At 40.8% G+C, this 17,930-nt stretch overlaps 1 protein-coding gene across 4 annotated transcripts in view; it reads left to right on the top strand.

Moving 5' to 3' along the window:
- The window catches only part of ADCY2 (adenylate cyclase 2), a 483,719-nt gene that overhangs the window by 366,053 nt on the left and 99,736 nt on the right, over positions 1 to 17,930 (top strand). For all 4 annotated transcript variants that reach the window (XR_006279108.1, XM_038390427.2, XM_043508479.1 and 1 more), the window contains exons 13-14: positions 12,863 to 12,932; positions 16,621 to 16,718. Coding sequence is in view for 3 of the 4 variants with exons in the window: in XM_038390427.2 (XP_038246355.1) it covers positions 12,863 to 12,932; positions 16,621 to 16,718 (168 nt within the window). In the remaining variant the exon portion in view is untranslated. The remainder of the gene's footprint in view (positions 1 to 12,862; positions 12,933 to 16,620; positions 16,719 to 17,930) is intronic.

Genomic DNA, 17,930 nt, shown 5'->3' with positions numbered 1-17,930 from the left:
ATACACATACAATATAAGTTTTAAACAATTTTAAACAAACAAATAATTTAATGCTGTACTCAGCAATGATGGTTGTGAAGCTTGGTTGAGGTGGTGCAGTCAGAGGGTGAAGGAGGGTGGATCGTCTGGCTGCTCCTCTTGCTGTTCTTTCCAAAGTGCCGGGGGCAGGGGTGCTCAAACCCCCAGCTCTGCCCCACTCCACCCCCTACCCCCAAGCATGCTGCATTCTCACTCCTCCGCTCTCCCCACACCCTACCCCAGTCTCCTGAATGCCGCGAAACAGCTAATTGCTGCAGGCGGGAGGCACAGGGAGGGAGGAGAGAGTTGATGATCCATGGGGCTGCCAGTGGGCGGGAGGTGCTGGAGGGGAGCTGATAGGGGGACTGCCAGCCCATGTTGGTTCCAAGCCCCCATGGCCAAACAACATTATAAGCAAACATTGCGCAACTTTAAATGAGTATATTCTCTAATAGATCAGTGATGTAACAATGAAACAGTGTTAACCGGGACAACATTAAGTGAGGAGTTACTGTACTCCTATTGAACTTGCCTCCCAGCTCTTTGTTGTAGCAACCAGGCAAGGTACTAACGAACTTCAACAGGACTTTATTTTTAAAGTGGAAACCTCTTTACCAAGCTGCTGCTGAACCTTCGGTAGCTCTCACTCCGCCTCTTCAACTCCCCCCCCCTTCCTGTTTCCTGTCCTTTCAGACTCCCAACAGCCAGTGCTCCCAGTTCTAATAATTACAAGCAGCATCTAAACACCACATTCCCTCCTCTTTTACGAAACTCTCCCAATTAAAATAAACATTGTTATTCTAACCGCAGGAGCAAATATGAAACAAGACACTATACTGTTGGCAGAAATATTACACTGAAAACACTGTAGATACCACATAACATAGTTTCTAGTCCAGACAGGTGGTCATCTGGGTGTGACAGGCCGTCTCTCGAGCCGCGCCTCCAGTGCAGTGTCTTGTCGTGTTGATACTATGGTGAAGTCATCCAATGCAGACTGAGTGTTGGCATAACATCCTCTTGGTGCATAGGAAGGTGCAAGATAAGCATTCCATACCCGCCCATCAGAAAGTCAATAGGTGTAAGGTCCCGTCTTCTCTATGATTTTAAAAGGAGCTGTGAATTTATGGTCCCCTTTGCATAAAATTCCAGGTTTTCGTATTCTAACGAAGGAACCACACTCAAACTTTGGTTCCTTAGCACCCAGTCGCTTGTCTGTGAAAGCATTATACTTTGCTGGGTTCTGTTCAACTGTTTTACTCACATCATCCTTGGTTGGGGCCTCAGGTCGTGCCTTTAACAATCCAACAATGTTCAGTTTAGTATTCATCTGTTTCCCATGTAGTAACTCTGCGGGTGATCTTTGCGTTGTGGCATGTTGCTTGCAAGAAATCAGTAGTGAAGGTTATCCACAATTGCCCTTCCAATTTAGCTGTTTGCAAACTCTCTTTCAAACTTCTGTTAAACCGTTCGATGTCCCCATTGACTTGAGGGTAATATAGGGATGACCTTCTGTGTAAAATGTTCCTCTCTGCTAGAAAAGTTTCAAACTCCAGGGAAGTAAATTGACTACCATTATCTGAAACCAGTTCTTTGGGGTTACCTTCCCTGCTAAAAACTGAAGAGAGGAACTTAATTACTGTAGCAGAAGAGATTTGCGATGTAAACGCTACCTCAGGCCATTTACTGAAATAGTCTATTAAAATGATGGCATAATGGCAGTCACTTGGAGCAGTATAAAAGGGTCCTACAATGTCAATCGCCACTTTTTCCCATGCAGATTCAGGAAGAGGAACAGGCTGTAATGGAGGGGTACATGTCACTGCTGTCTTATCATGCATTTGGCAAGTGACACAGGATTTTACGAGTGCTTCAGTTTGAGAGTCCATCCCTGGCCACCACCAATACAGATCCTGTAGTTGTAGTTTGGTTCTGACAGTTCCTTGATGAGTATCATGAGCCAAGTGTGTAAGTTTTGACTGTAATTCTTCTGGCACAAGTAGCGGGTGTGTACCTCGTGGCACACAGACATCAAGCAATGAAAGTTCATCCCGAACTCTAAAATAAGGCAGCAAAACAGGGTCAAGGTTTTTAAGATGACTGGGCCATATCTTTGTCAGAAATTCCCGTAGTTTTTGTTGAACTGGACACGCTGAACAAACAGCTTGAAATTGTTCTTTTGTAAATGCAGTAAGAGTGCTTGTAATAAGCGCAACTATTACATCCTCATCCTCCAGTGGACCATATGGTGAAGGCAAAGGCAGGCGAGAAAGGCTATCAGCTATCACATTTTGGTTTCTAGGCTTATATTCCAGTTCATAATTGAAAGAGAGTAGTCTTGCAGACCATCTAGCAATACGATATCCTGCTCTTCCCAGTCCTTTCATGGTGAGCAACGTCATCAAAGGGCTGTGGTCTGTGCGCAACTTGAATGTGCGGCCCCACAGGTAAGTTCTCCATTTTTCAGTAACCCAGACAAAAGCAAGTGCTTCTTTTTCGACTGTAGAATATTTCCCCTCAGCATTACTTACCTTGAAGCAAATGCAAAAGTCCTCTCTGTGTTGTCCTCATGAAGTTGTGTGAGGACAGCCTCAAGTCCATAATCAGAAGCATCAGTAGTTACAATTGTGGGCAAAGCAAGAGTGAATAGTTCAAGCACTGTACTATGTACAATCAAGTCTCTCACCATTTCAAAACTAGCTTGTGCATCAGTTGTCCACACTAAGCTTGAACTCCATAGTAATTCTCATAACGGTTCAATAACAGAAGCATCATTGGGAATGAATTTTGCATACCAGAAGGTATGACCTAGGAAGGAACGTAAAAGTTTGCAAATCTGTTGGAGGAGGAGCATTTGAAATGGCCAGGATATGATCTGGATTAGGTTTTAGTCCAGCCTGTGAAATTGTATGCCCCAGAAAGGAGAGTTCAGTTTGTCTGAATTTGCATTTGGACCTATTGAGCTTGAGGCCTGCTTTGCTGATGCAGTTTAGTACAGACTGCAGGTTATTGTCGTGCTCCTCAGAAGTATTTCCAAATGTGATAATATCATCCATATAGCACTGAACTCCATGTGGATTCTTCAGAATCAATGAAATCATTTTTGGAAGGCACTTGGGGCAGATGCAAGACTGTATGGAACATGTTTAAAACAAAATAGTCCCTCATGTGTAATAAATGCTGTGAGGTCTCTGCTATCTTCATGCAACATAACCTGATAGTATGTGCACTGCAAATCAAGAGTAGGAAACATCTTTGCTCATGGAGTTCTGCAAATACTTCTTCTCTGTGAGGAAGAGGATGTCTGTCAATCACAATAGCTTTATTTGGCTCCCTTAAGTCCACACAAAGGCGAATGCCTCCATCCGTCTTCTGCATCTGCTATAGGTGAAACGCATTCTGAGGAGTCAGTCTCTTCAATAATGTCCTTTTGAACAAGTTTTCTAAGTTCCTCTGAAGCGGCTTCCCTAGCTGAAAATGGTAAGCGATGTAACTTCTGTCATACGGGTATCACATTATTCTGCATTTTAACTTTATGCAGAAATCCATAAGAACAGCTGAGTTTCTCTTCAACCTGGTGTAGGGTCCCAGCTGAAACTGGTGTGTGTATCGCAAGAGTGCTTTGCTGTGGAAGATCCATTCATCCATTAACTACTCTGAGATTTAAAGCAGCCCAATAAATCTCTGCCAAGGATAGGAGTGCCTTTGTGGACGATGTAGAACTCTGCAGTTACACAGCAATCACCAAAAGTAACTATTGCTAGCAGGCAGCCATGTACTGGAATATGTTTTTTCAAACAGCACACCAAGTAAAGTGGCACATCTTTAAAGTAATGCAAATAAATGGAATCAGGTAGTATAGATACTGCTGAGTCAGTGTCCAACATTAGCTGAATAGAGTGTGATTTGCCTGAGGGTATAGCGGAAATGTTTACAGTGCACTTTATTTGTTCTGGAATATGTGCAGGAGTGATTTTGTCCACGCTCAGCACAGTAACATCTGGTATTGTAACTGCCTGCACCTGTTAATTGAACTGGCTGCTGCAACATACTTTAGCAAAATGCCCAATCTTTTTGCAATGATTGCACTGAGCTACTTTTGCTGGACATCCTGTGTTGTGGGGATCCACAGCGAAAGCATGCTTTTACTGTTTTTTGAATTTGCTGATTTGGTGATTTTCCATTAGTTTTCCTCTTGTAATCATTTGTCTGCAGCGATAGTGAACTTTTCTGCAAAGGAGTCACAGCCTGGACTGTGCCTCCTGTATCCATGCTCATTATTTTGGCTTCAGCTGTGGCTGATTCAGTCTGAATAGCAATGGTTATTGCTTTTTCTCGTGTAAGTTGTGGTTCTAGAAGTAAGCTTTCTCTTACATGAAGCATAGTTGTTTTCTCAATGAGCTGGTCTCTAATCATCTCATCTGCTATATTCCCAAAGTCACAAATTACAATCAGACTCCTCAGGGAAGCAATATACTGCATTATAGTCTCCCCTGTTTTCTGCTCACGCTGGCGAAATCTGTAGCGATTAGCTACTACATTCACTTTTGGTACAAAAAAGTTCTTTAATGCAGTGAGTGCAGTCTCGTATTTATCATCTGCAAGGGGAAAAATGTAAAATATACGCTGCCCTTCTGCTCCAAGGTAGTGGATTAGCAGAGCACGCTTTCTTACTGAAGAAATCTCTGTAGCAGTGATTGCAAGCAGATAAGTCCCAAACATATGGATCCAGGCAGTAAAATCATTAGAGGCTCACCTGGGCTTTGCAGAAAGGGTGCAGGTGGGTTCAGAGGCAGAAGATCCATCCTCGTCGCCAAAATGTTGTAGCAACCAGGCAAGGTACTAACAAACTTCAACTGGACTTTATTTTTAAAGTGGAAATCTCTTTACCAATCTGCTGCTGTACCCTCAGTGGCTCTCACTCCACCTCCTCAACTTCCCCCCCCCCCTTCCTGTTTCTTGTCCTTTCAGACTCCCAACAGCCAGTGCTCCCAGTTCTAATAATTACAAGCAGCATCTAAACACCTCACTCTTGTCCCCCTCCTTACCTGCTCTCACCCTCCCTGGCTCTTGTCTCACACTGCTCCCCCACTGTCTGGCTACTATCCCCCAAACGCTCTGTCTCCTGCAGCCCCCACTTCTTCCCTCCCCGTGAGGGAAACTGAGAACACAGGAGAGACAGTTTCCATGCTGTCACTTTTGGTGCCTGGTCACAGTTTCAGGGTAGCTGAACCTGTATTCCCTCTCTCTGGTCCTGCAAGGGCACCCTCTTGAGGTTTCAGGTTCCCAGTTGTCACTTCTCGTGGGCCAGCGACCCAGGTGTGTCTCCCTCCTGATCGGGTTTTTTAAAGCGGTACAGCCCCTTGCCATACATTATGAGAGCTCCAGCAAACCAGTCAGCCTAAAGGCCAGCACCTGGGCTGTGTTTTCGCTGCAGTGACATTGACCAGTGTGTGCCAGTAGTTACAGGTTACCACACAGCTTTTCCAAAACAAACAGCATTCTGGGGGCAAAGGCATAACTGAGAAAATAATAGTAAGATAATAAAAGTTTCTACATATTGGTAACAAACGTACCAGAAATAACCCATCTTCCACATGAGGAGTCTGATAGGCAAACATCCGTTCCAGCTGCTGAGCAAGAGTTGGAGCGTTTTCCTGGACAGAAGGTCCTATCCATTTACTGAATCAAAAGGAAAACCCTGAATCTGTTTGAACTCAGCCTTTTATACGAAAAGTCCTGCTTTGTCCCCCAGCCTACTGAAAACAGATACAATCAGTCCCTCCCCTTATTTGCAGGAAGTTAAATTCAAAGGCTGGAAATCTATATAGCCACCCTTGGCATTTTGCAGAAATCACTCCCTAGTGATTCCAGATTCTGCACAACCTCCCCCCACACACAGTGAGCCAGGAACACACAAATACACATCACCTGTATTGATACAAAGAGCTATGCATATTTCTACAGCTCATACTGCCTGGCCCATCTTAATATAATCACTTTTTGAGGTTTTCATACTTTAAACGTAAATACAATATGGTCCCCAAATACTGCAAGTGGTTGCAATATCTGTCACATCTGACACAAAAGTAGCTCAGCAAAGCAATTGTGGGGAAAATCCTGTTCAACCCTTGAAAGAAGCATGCTCAGTGATTCTGCTCTGAGGGAGGGCATATACACAACCTGGTCAGCATGCAGGAATTGTGAGGGCATGGACAGAATATTCAGAAAATTTAACTGCCAAAATTTAACAGGTCATATGTGATCTGAGCATATGTGAAAATAAGATTTTTTCAAAGGCCAAACTTGGCCAAATGTATGCATGTTTTCCACAGGAGCAGCAAAAGGCACATTCTTGACACCAGTGCCAAATTTCAAGTCCCAGTTCCAAAGCAATCAAAAATCTTAAAAAAACAAAACAAAACTTGCAATAAATTTGTTAACAAAGGCAAAACAATTTATTTTTCCCTAATCCCTAATTTGGCAAAGTTATAAACGATAGCGAATGGGGTCTTATAATGGGAAATATCAGGCAACTTTCACTATAGATAGTGTTAGCTGCTTCACCTAAAATACAGTTTCTGCAGGCCAGATTGGGCCTCAGTTACTGCTGTGTAAACCCCATTGTTGTTTGTTTGATTACAGAGGTGTAAATGGGTTTCATCTGCCTGTCATAGGTAAAGCTACCTTTTAGTCACGAATATTTTTAGTAAAAGTCATGGGGAGCCCCCTGAGGTAAGCGCCATGCAGAGTCCACCTCACCTCATCCCATGGCCCAACCCTGTGCCACCTTCCCACACCAAAACTCTTGCTGCAGCTGGGGGAGGGGGGCGCGGTGGCCCAAGACTGCCCCTGCAGTGGCCGGTGTGACTGGCTGAGGGGCTCCTTGAGCTGCTCAGGCAGCCCCCAAGCCAGGTGCACCGGCCACTGTAGTAGTCATGGACAAACTCACAGCCTTAATCATAGACACTGTCATGCTGTCAGGAGTGTCACAATCATGTGGCAACCTCAGGGAAAACTATCAAGAAGCAGGGCAGAGACCCCAAGCTGGTTGCATGTTCTATAATTACATTTCACCAACCCAGTAACAAGTATGAACTCCTAAAACACTATAACAGTCTTACCTTGGAGTCACAGACAGTCCCCTTGGGCATTCCAGTCTATCTTGTCACCCAGGCAAGCTGGACTTAGTGTAGGTGGTTGCTATACACCAAAGATCACAAAGTATTCAGGTTACTCCCAGTCCTAAAGGACGAGTCACTTACCTTAGGTCAATTTGTACCTTAATTCTCAAATCAAAAACAACACTTTTAGCCAATCCTATAGTAAACAAAGGATTTATTAACTAGGAAAAGAAATTACAGAGTTATTACAAGGCAAACATATATACACAAATAAGCTACAGTCTATGGTTTTCAAGGTGACAGAATTGTAGAAATCTGTCAACTTTGAATGTCTTTTACTGCTAACCCAGGTTGACCCTGGGGATCTCTGCTTCTGTTTCATAGCTCCAGCTCTGTGAGAAACCAAACAGCAAAAGAGATTAAAAATATTCTTGTCAGCTATTTTTATTTCCTTCTTCCAGAATTCAAGCTGATGGGATGAGTCATTTTTCACATAGCTTTTTCATGAATGTAAGGGGCAGTTAACAAAATCTTTGTATTGTGATGTTCCACAGTGGCCCGTTTAGTTTTGATAACCCTTTTTGATGGGCAGGAGACAATCCTTCCTGACTAGGTTCATGGTTTCCGAGCAGTTTGTACAGTTACAAAGCAAAAACTTAAATATTATCGTATAGCATGTGATAAAGAAATTATCACTAAAGAAACACTAAACACACTATTATAAGTACGATACCTACCTTAACCATATGAACACACAGGTGAAACAGACTGGTTTCCAGCAATGAATTTGTCAGTACTCAGCAGAGGCCTAAAGCCTTGGCAAGAGCTGGCACATGGTCAACCAGCTTCACAGATACCACAAAAGCTGGAGCCCCCCCCCGCAAAAAAAAATCTAAGTTCCAGTGGAACTTGGTTAACAGTTCAGTTGATTTATTTATTTTTGTTTGGTTTATAACTAAAAGAATAAGAACTTTGGCGTACTTTAAAAATGTAATGACAAAAAAAAAGAAATGAAAATCAGGGCCCCCACAATCTGGCAATAATCCACCAGAGATAACTATCATATCCAAAAAAATACCCTGCCAGTACTCTGCCATAGCCACAAATACCAGCCCTCATCATACCTCTCCCTCCTCAAAATGCTGGGTAAAGAGATGGGCCTTGCAGTATGCCCTGAATGCAGTATGTCCAAAGCTAATTGAATAATCTGTTGCCATCCTTCTTTTCTACTGAGGGGACTCCAGCTCATGCACCTCTTCTGACCACATCAGTATAGCACAGGGGAAGAGACAGTCTTTCAGGCAAATATTTAGGTGTTTGGGGTTTTTTTAGGTCAAAATCAATACCTTAAACTTCACTCAGAACCTACAAGCAGTCAGTGAATATCCTGTTCTTTTACTACCATCTACACCAGATTCAATCTCTGAATTATTTTAAGATGAATGCTCATGGAGCATGCATTGTGGTAGTATCAGCGTAATCGCAAAGGCTCAGATTCTCCAAGGTAATTAGGTGCCCAACTACCATTGAGCATTTTGACTAAGGTAACCAACACATGTATTGCAGTAGCAAGCTCCCCACCCAAAAGAAACATTTGCAATCTGTTGGCCAGAAAAAGAAGGAAAAAAGCCTGTTGCTGATGCATATGAAGGAAGAGATTCCAACTCACTTCATCTTAGATGGAATGGCTCTGTAGGACTAACAGGAGTGGCAGTAAAAACTTATTTTTATTGTTAATGTCATCAGATATATGCAGGGGTAAAGTAACATTAAATTGTTACCGGTACAGGGGCCAGATCTGGGCCCCTAGAAGGGGCAGGGCCTTGGGCAGAAGGGGCGGGGCTAGGGGTCAGCCTTCCCCAGCCAGCCCATCCGCTCTGCCCAGCCTGCGCGGCCCTGGGCTCTGGCGGAGATTTAAAAGGGCCTGGGTCTCTGGCCACTGCTGTAGTAGCAGCAGCCGGGAGCCCTGGGCCCTTTTACATTGCTGGCCCTGGGGCAGCGGCCCCTTTTGCCTGCCCTGCCAGAGGGAGGCAAAAGGGGCATCAAAAGGGGCGCAGCCACAGCGCTTTAACGTTGGCTGAGTATGGGCTCGTACCGGCTTCTTACCGATACACAGTACCGGCCTGTTCCAGCCCAATTTCACCCCAAGATATATGTATGACTCTGGATAGCCAGAAGGAACAGATTGGTTGAATAAGAAGGTGCAGTTTTTCTAGAGTCACTTTTCAGTGAGAAACAACATTTAAAGATCCTGATGAAGGCATTGCCTGCTCACATTACTCTGAATTCACTTTTCCTAACTGCTTCTACCAACTGTAGTAATTGAACAATTTGATAAATGCATCTTAGGTAATAAGTTGCTTTATTTTGCTTTCCATGAAAATTACCTTCACCTTGCTGTTTCCTGTAATTTCATTTAAGATGATAATGCACTCCGGGTAATGTTTGTAAGTAAAATGTTCTTCTAAATATATAATGGGTCTGTACTGTTAGGAAAACTGTTTATGCTGCAAATTCTCAATTAACACCCATTAATCAGAGACAAAGAGGAGTAGCCTCATTATAATCAAATAGCTGAGTGGCACTAATGAAAAAAGAATATTTTGCCCACTGAAGTGTTTTAATAAGATTTTTCTTCCATCTTCCATAGATTGTTTTCAGCTGGAAATAGATTGACCCTAAATCTCTCAGCTCTCATAATATAATAAATAACGTGTAATACCCATATATTGCCTTTCATCGTGAAGGTTCCCAAGTCACATGCTCTTTTAAAAAAATGTTATTTACTGATTAGCAGATTAGTCCTCATTAGGTCTAGCCAGTTGGAAAGAGTCAAAATTAAATTACAGCTTAATTTTAAAAAAAAAAATTCTCCCATTGAATTGAATGTGGACTTTCAGAAATAGACCTCTTCTGGTGCTACTTCAGTAATCTATTAGCTAAAATGTACATTACTTTTACACATAGCTACAAAAACATATTGTGCAATCTCAGTGCAACTTTTTCATTTTTACATATTTTGGTCTGTAAGTAGCAAATGATGCTTTGATAATTAATAAAAGGTCTGTGTGAAAGATTCAAATTCATTAGATGAATGTATCTCAAACACAGATCCATCTCACTCCCTTTTTAATTACTTTTTTCACCTTTGCTTATGGTGTAAAGCAGGGATTGACAACCTTTGGCATGTGGCCCAGTCGGGCCAGTTTGTTTACCTGCCGCATCCGCAGGTTCTGCCGTTCGCAGTTCCCATTGTCCGCAGTTTGCCATCCCAGGCCAATGAGGGCTACGGGAAGCAGTGCAGACGGATGTATGTGCAGGCCGCCTTTCCCACAGCCCCCATTGGCCTGGGACAGTGAACCATGGCCAGTGGGAGCTGCGATCGGCTGAACCTGTGGACATGGCAGGTAAACAAACTGACCTGGCCCGCCAGTGGCTTTCCCTGATGCGCCACATGCCAAAAGTTGCCGATCCCTGGTGTAAAGCATCCATTAAATGGCATGGTTGTGTGTTGTGAAATGCTAGTCACTGTACGTTATGTTGGATAAAAGAAAAGGAGTACCGGTGGCACCTTAGAGACTAACAAATTTATTAGAGCATAAGCTTTCGTGAGCTACAGCTCACTTCATCGGATGCATAAAGCTTATGCTCTAATAAATTTGTTAGTCTCTAAGGTGCCACCGGTACTCCTTTTCTTTTTGCAAATACAGACTAACACGGCTGCTACTCTGAAACCTATGTTGGATAAAATCACCTCAAGTTCTGCCCCATGTCCCAGGTATGAACATCTGTGGAATGGATCATTATTATTGAAGATAGAGTGAAGAACCAGCAGCAAAGCTTTTAACATGAAGCGCTTTATAATGCAATTCTCCCTCTTGAATGTTTTCATGAACCATCCACATAGAGCCCATTCATTAAAATATCAGTTTTGTGCGTGTGTTAGATATAGAAACCAAGTGGAAGGGTGGAACTACATGATCATCTGTTGCAGTCAATATGATTTACTTTCTCCATTCTTTTGTTTCAGAGTAGCAGCCGTGTTAGTCTGTATTCGCAAAAAGAAAAGGAGTACTTGTGGCACCTTAGAGACTAACAAATTTATTAGAGCATAAGCTTTCGTGAGCTACAGCTCACTTCAGCGGATGCATTTGGTGGAAAAAACAGAGGAGAGATTTATATACACACACACAGAGAACATGAAACAATGGGTTTATCATACACACTGTAAGGAGAGTGATCACTTAAGAAAAGCCATCACCAGCAGCAGGGGGGGGAAAGGAGGAAAACCTTTCATGGTGACAAGCAAGGTAGGCTAATTCCAGCAGTTAACAAGAATATCAGAGGAACAGTGGGGGGTGGGGTGGGAGGGAGAAATACCATGGGGAAATAGTTTTACTTTGTGTAATGACTCATCCATTCCCAGTCTCTATTCAAGCCTAAGTTAATTGTATCCAGTCTGGAGCACAATAACTGATTTTCTTCAAAATAAATAAATTGATATCTTACTTTACATTGTTATTTGCAGTGTTCTTGTAGCCATTTTGACCCCAGGATATCAGAGAGACAAGGTGGATGAGGTAATATATTTTATTGAAGCAATTTCTGTAGGTGAAAGCAGGGGTACTGGAACAATTTGTATAGTGGGGGTGCTGAGAATCATTGAACCAAACTGTAAAACCTGTATATAATGGAAACTTCTTCAAGTCAGGTGGTGCTGCAGCACTCTCTGCAACCGTAGTTCCAGCACCTATGGGCGAAAGAGAAGAGCTTTAAAGCTACATAGAGCTCTTCTTAAGGTCTGAGAAAGGTACTCAGAGTGTCACTAAACAATTGCAACCAATACTCCCTGCAGACCACATCCTGAAAGAAATCTTTCACAAATGCCCTTTTCTGACTTTCAAACAACCCCTGCACCTCGTCAAGCTCATCATCAGAAACAAGCTCCCCACAGACCAGAACTCCCCCAACTCAAAGTGGCACCTGATCCTGCCAGAACAACAGTTGCAAAACCTGCAGACATATCTCCACAGCTACCATGATCAATACCCCACAGCAACACACCTTTCAAAATCCATAGATCCTACACATGCCTAACACATGTATCTCATCCAAATACCCCAATAACTATGGGGATGAAATCAGACAATCACTATGCTCTCCAATCAACTCATGCAGGAAAATGATAAGAGACAAAAACACATATCACCTGTGGGAGAACACTTTTCACAGAATGATCACTCCATATCTGAACCCTCAGTCCATGTCCTCAAAGGAAACCGGCACAACACCTTCAAAAGATGAGTGTGGGAACTTAAATTCATAACTGTACTAGACACTAAAAGTCATAGTCTTAATAAAGACGCTGGATTTATGACTTATTACAACAATCTGTAACCCACTAACCGCCATTTTTTGTCCTATGACTGCAGAGTCCACATTACCTTGAATGCTGTCTTACAATATGTATCATCTATGTACGCTAAACAATCTGTACCACTTAGCCTTTAACTATGACACTCTGAGTACCTACTAGACCCTTCATAAGAGCTCTGTAGCTCAAAAGCATATCTCTCCCACCAACAGAAATTTCTCCAATAGAAGATATTACGTCATCCGCCTTGTTTTTCTTACTTTAGAGCTTTTCAATGATAGAAAAAACAGGGCTAATCTGTTTTGGTGCCCTTTATAATGTTTTGTGTATTTCTTTATTATTTCAGGCAATGGCTTAAATCTGAAGACATTCAAAGAATATCACTACTTTTTTATAACAAAACTCTGGAAAAAGAAGTAAGTTGTTTTCACTTCAGAATCAATTATTTCTGTATTTTAATTTAAATAATGCAAATCACAAAAGACATTTGTTAGGTAGTTAACATGTTTTGTTTTTAAAATGCTAAAACTTATCACCAGCTTCTTTTACATTTATATTGGCATAGGAAAAAAAATAATGCAGCCCGTAAAAGTTCCCCAAACGTAAATAAACTATTTCTGAATGTCTCTATATACTTTCAGTTACAAATGGTTATAACAAGGGAGAATTGAGACCTCAGAATTCAGTGCATCTTATCTGCCAGGATGCACACCACACAGAGTATTCATGTTACTGCTTAATATTAGCACTAAGAGCTGCATATGGTATGGTATGGTAAGGCTGGGGAAGGGATATGGGTGGTATCTGATTTTCTCTTTCCTAAGTGTTATTTTTAAAATAGAATATGATAAAAAAAAGTGAAAACCTGATTTCCAAACAGAATAGAAAATATGGGACTTACGTGGGTAAATGAGGGCATTTTCAATATAAAGAACGTACATTTTATCAAATTTCACATTTTTTCTGTTTTTAATGGACAGTCATTTTATAAAATTTTACTCATATTTTACAACATTTTAAAAATATTATTGTAAATGTGTCTTATTTTCTTTTATGTTTGCTAAATTACAACATTGGAGGCTGTAACTTGATGTGTATAGGTAAAAGAATGATAGTGAACAGCAGTGGGAAGCATCCTGTCCATATAGAGTACCATAACTCTTCATGATCTTCAGGATTCTGAACCATGTTCCCCAAAGGCGCCGTGCTTGAGTGGCTGGACTCCCTCTTGCCAGTGCACATAGATAAGTGTTCCAGGGTAGAGTTCTCCCAAGTAGCAGGGTACCTGCAGTAGGAGGCAGACAGCAACCTCTTTCTCACTCACAGCACAACTAGGAAAGGGTCCACAGAACACTTTTTCCTTGCCATCACATCTGCTTCTCCTCTAGAGCTCTCCTTTCCTCTGATCTTTAGAACCTTAGGGAGAAGGGATTCATTCCTCTATCCCACAGCCAGTCCTGCTGCTGTACTCCTTTTGCTGGTGGGAAACATGCTTCAAGCTCCTCCTTATGTGCACAAACAGGAATCTCGAGTAGGCATAGAGAGGTTATTTAACCTCTGTATTTAGTGCTGATGTAACTGCTGCTGGAATACTGTTTCCAGTTCTAATGTCCAGAGTTCAAGAACATTGATAAATTGGAGTGGGTTCAGAGAAGGAACCACAAGAATGATTAAATCATTGGAAAACCTCCCTCATAGTGATAGACTCTAGGACCTCAATCTATTTAGCCTAACAAAGAGAAGATTAAAGGGAGACTTGATTATAATGTTTAAGTACCTACGTGGAGAACAAATATTTGATAGTGGGTTCTTCAATCTAGCAGAGAAAGGTATATCACAATCTAATGGCTGGAAGCTGATGTGAGACAAATCCATACTGGAAATAAGGCATATGTTTTTAACAGTGAGCATAATTAACCATTGGAACAATTTACCAAGGGTTGTTGTGGATTCTCTAAATGATCACTGTGGTCCCTTTTGGCTTTGGAATCTATGAATCTTTTCCTTCAGGAGAGAAAGTAATGAGTCCTGCTGATGAGAGAACGAGCAACATCACTCTATTTCTTGTATTTTCTCTCATCTCCTTTTTGCTTTCTCCTTTCTCTTCCTCTCTCTCTCCTGTCATCTCTCTTTTCCCCCTCATTCTTCACATGCACTTGAAAGTGAATGAGTTGTGTGTGGAATGGGGAGAGGAAGAGCAGGAGAGAGAAGGAGGAAAAGTGCAAGTCAGTTTGAGTGGAGGAGAGGAAATGATATGCTAGGCTCCAGTCCTACAAACACTCATGGATGTGTTTAATGGCTTCAGTAAACTAGTTAATGGGAATACTCTGTGCTTCATGTTCAGCACATGTGTAGGCGTTTGTAGGGTCCAAGTTCTTTGGGGTAGGGACTTTTTTTTTAAGTATCTGCACATTGCTGAGCTTACTGAAGCCCAGATCACTATATGGGCAGCTGAGTGCTGCCATGTAACAAATAATGATTATTTTCATATCCAACTTTTTAAATTTCCTTCTCTCTTTTCTTTTATTGTCTATGGGCTCACTCTTGCTTCCACTAGGGTTGCCAATTTTGTTTGGATGTATTCCTTGAGATTTAATCACATGACATAATCTTTAATTAAATATTAATATTTTAATTCCTGGAGACTCCAGGCCAATCCTGGAGGGTTGGCAACCCTAGCTTCCACTGAAGTCAGTGAGCGATTTGTTTTTGACATCAGTGTGAGAAAGATTGGGCCTTACTTGATCTGAAAGAAAACCAAAGTAATGAGAGAAACAATTTATTTAATTCAAGAAGCTAATTATATGATCTTCTTGCAGGCCTGTAGAAGTGTAAAATATTAAAACAAATTATCGAGTGGGTCAGAATTTTCTTGTGAGTTTATAACAACAGCTCAAGGCTTAAGTGTTCAGTGGTTCTATTAAAATACTACAAACCACTTCAACAGCTGCAACAACAGAACCAACTGCAAATATATTCAGACATATGCCTTAAAGTTCATTTAACCATCTGATAGTAATTGTTTTTAATGTGCCACAGAATTCAAGAGTGCCTGGGGGAAAATAGTCCTAAAATTCACATTGGGCTATGTTCTGTCCATAGACATGCATTTTGAGTTCTGTGCATGTATTTCAGGGCAGAATTTGGCCTTTAGTATAAAGGCATAGCTGTGTACTTGCAGTTAAAAAGCACAACTCATTCATTTATCATTTATAATGTTTGTATTTTGAGCACTTACGAAATTACTCGTTGATCTATTTTGCATTAATTATATTTTCCCTGACTTCCTAGACCGTGAACAATTATAATAGTTAAAACATTTATTTTTAGAATACTTTATTGGTTTAGATTTGAGACATCTATATTTCTACCTAGTAAACAGTGCATTTCCTGTGATAAATATTTTATTTCTTATTTTTAAATATATTTCTTTATAAACTAATTAGGAATTTATAAAGACAAGGACGGAATTGCATGCATATAATTTAATGATATCACAGTATTTACACTAACAGACTATAACTGTGCCAAATTTCAAAGACCTACTGCAAACAATGAACATGTGAGAGCTTGTCAGAAAAAGATCATAAAAATCTTTTCTAATGGAAAGTGTTAGGCAACCTGAATAGGTGTCATTGCTACTTCCTTCTATAGGGTATGGGTCACTCCTAGACAAAGTGGGATGTGTTGTAACACCTATGCCATTAGCTAGGGTTGCACAAGAATTTGAAGAGAATGAAAAATTGAACATTATTAAAAAATTTAAAGTTTCTAGAGTTAACTTAATTATCTCCTCTAGGATGTTTAATTATAGTCATGCTCTTTGGGTGGATACAATATATGGACATTTCAGTTTGATAGAAGAAGCACTCTGTAAAGTGTGGAAAGAGAGCAAAAGCTTCAATGCTATGCATGACAATGCCTGACTCCAAATAGCTCATGTTGCTTTGTGAGTGGGAAGGATAATCACTGAAGAAAAAATAAATTAAGTTTTGCAAAAGGGTTTTTATGTATATCTTCCTGTTTAAAATGCAACTTAGGCTAGTAGGCAATTTTATCTATTTTGGGAACTGTAGTTTTAACAATTTCTAATTTATTTTGTAGTACAGAACAACTACATTGCCAGCATTCAAGTATTATGTGACATGTGCTTGTCTCATATTCTTCTGCATTTTTATCGTGCAGATTCTGGTATTACCAAAGTAAGTAAATATTACTAAATGTTTCTAGTTTGTATCCAGTTCATTTGTATTGCTAGATATTGGATCATAAATAAAAAAATGGTAGTATCCTTAAACTGTAGGTAATAATTTAGCATTTGCCAGGATGCATGTGTTAATTCATGGAGGGTGGAATGAAACAGATATGAATGAGACCTCCAGATTACTTCAGAGCTAGGTTATGTAACTTCTGTTTTTAAATATCATAATATTCTGATGCTCTAATACTTATCACCTTTGGTGGGGGGGTTTTAAATTAGACCTCTGATGGGGACAAGGATAAAATTGAAATGAGTGTAGAAAAGTATCCAATACTGTGTATAAGTAATTATAACTAAAGTAACTGCTATAGCCTGTGGATACATGATGTCAGACTAAATGGTCACAATGGTCCTTTCTGACCTTCTAATCTGTGGACATTTTCATCATTTCATTTCGGGTGTTTTTGCATCCGTTAAATATTACTTTTCTGTGAAATTTGATAAAATTTCTATTTTAAAATTTAAAAAAACATGAACATTTGAACGTCTCTAGTGAAATTCCATCAAATACAGGGACTACAACTGACCTTCTTTCCTTTAGATATTTCTTTCCTCTTGCATACTCCCCTTAGGACCAAGGGCAATCTGCACCTTTCAGAGTTTACTAGAGTATTGTTCATCCAAGCAAGTGAGAGTAGACAGATTACCAACATTTTGCCTTATGCAGTTCCAATAAATCTTTACAACATTACATTATCTGGCACATTAACTTTTTGTTTGATTGCAGGGGTTAAACTCTTTACTAGTTTACTAGGTTAACAGTATTATTGCCTGATCTTATCACTGTGTAATAGATAGGACTTCTACTTTCCCCTTTTTATGTTGCTTAAATTGGATATTTAATCATTTTAATGCCTTATTTGCCCTTGAAGTTAAGAAATACGTACAGTTTCTCACAGGAGCCATATTCAAGATGGGAAACTGTGCACCTGTCTTTGGAGGTGTCAAGGTTCCTTCCCCACTCTGAACTCTAGGGTACAGATGTGGGGACCTGCATGAAAGACCCCCTAAGCTTATTTTTACCAGCTTAGGTTAAAAGCTGCCACCTCCAAAGTGTTACACAAGGAACAGGGGAAGTGCCCACTTGGAAACATCTCCCCCCCAAAATATTGCCCCAAGCACTAAACCCCCTTTCCTGGCGAAGGCTTGATAA

This window comes from Dermochelys coriacea, chromosome 2 (assembly GCF_009764565.3).
Source record: "Dermochelys coriacea isolate rDerCor1 chromosome 2, rDerCor1.pri.v4, whole genome shotgun sequence".
NCBI classification, from domain to species: domain Eukaryota; kingdom Metazoa; phylum Chordata; order Testudines; family Dermochelyidae; genus Dermochelys; species Dermochelys coriacea.
The sequence above is the reverse complement of the archived record's forward strand: the minus strand, read 5'-3'. Positions and strand labels throughout refer to the sequence as shown.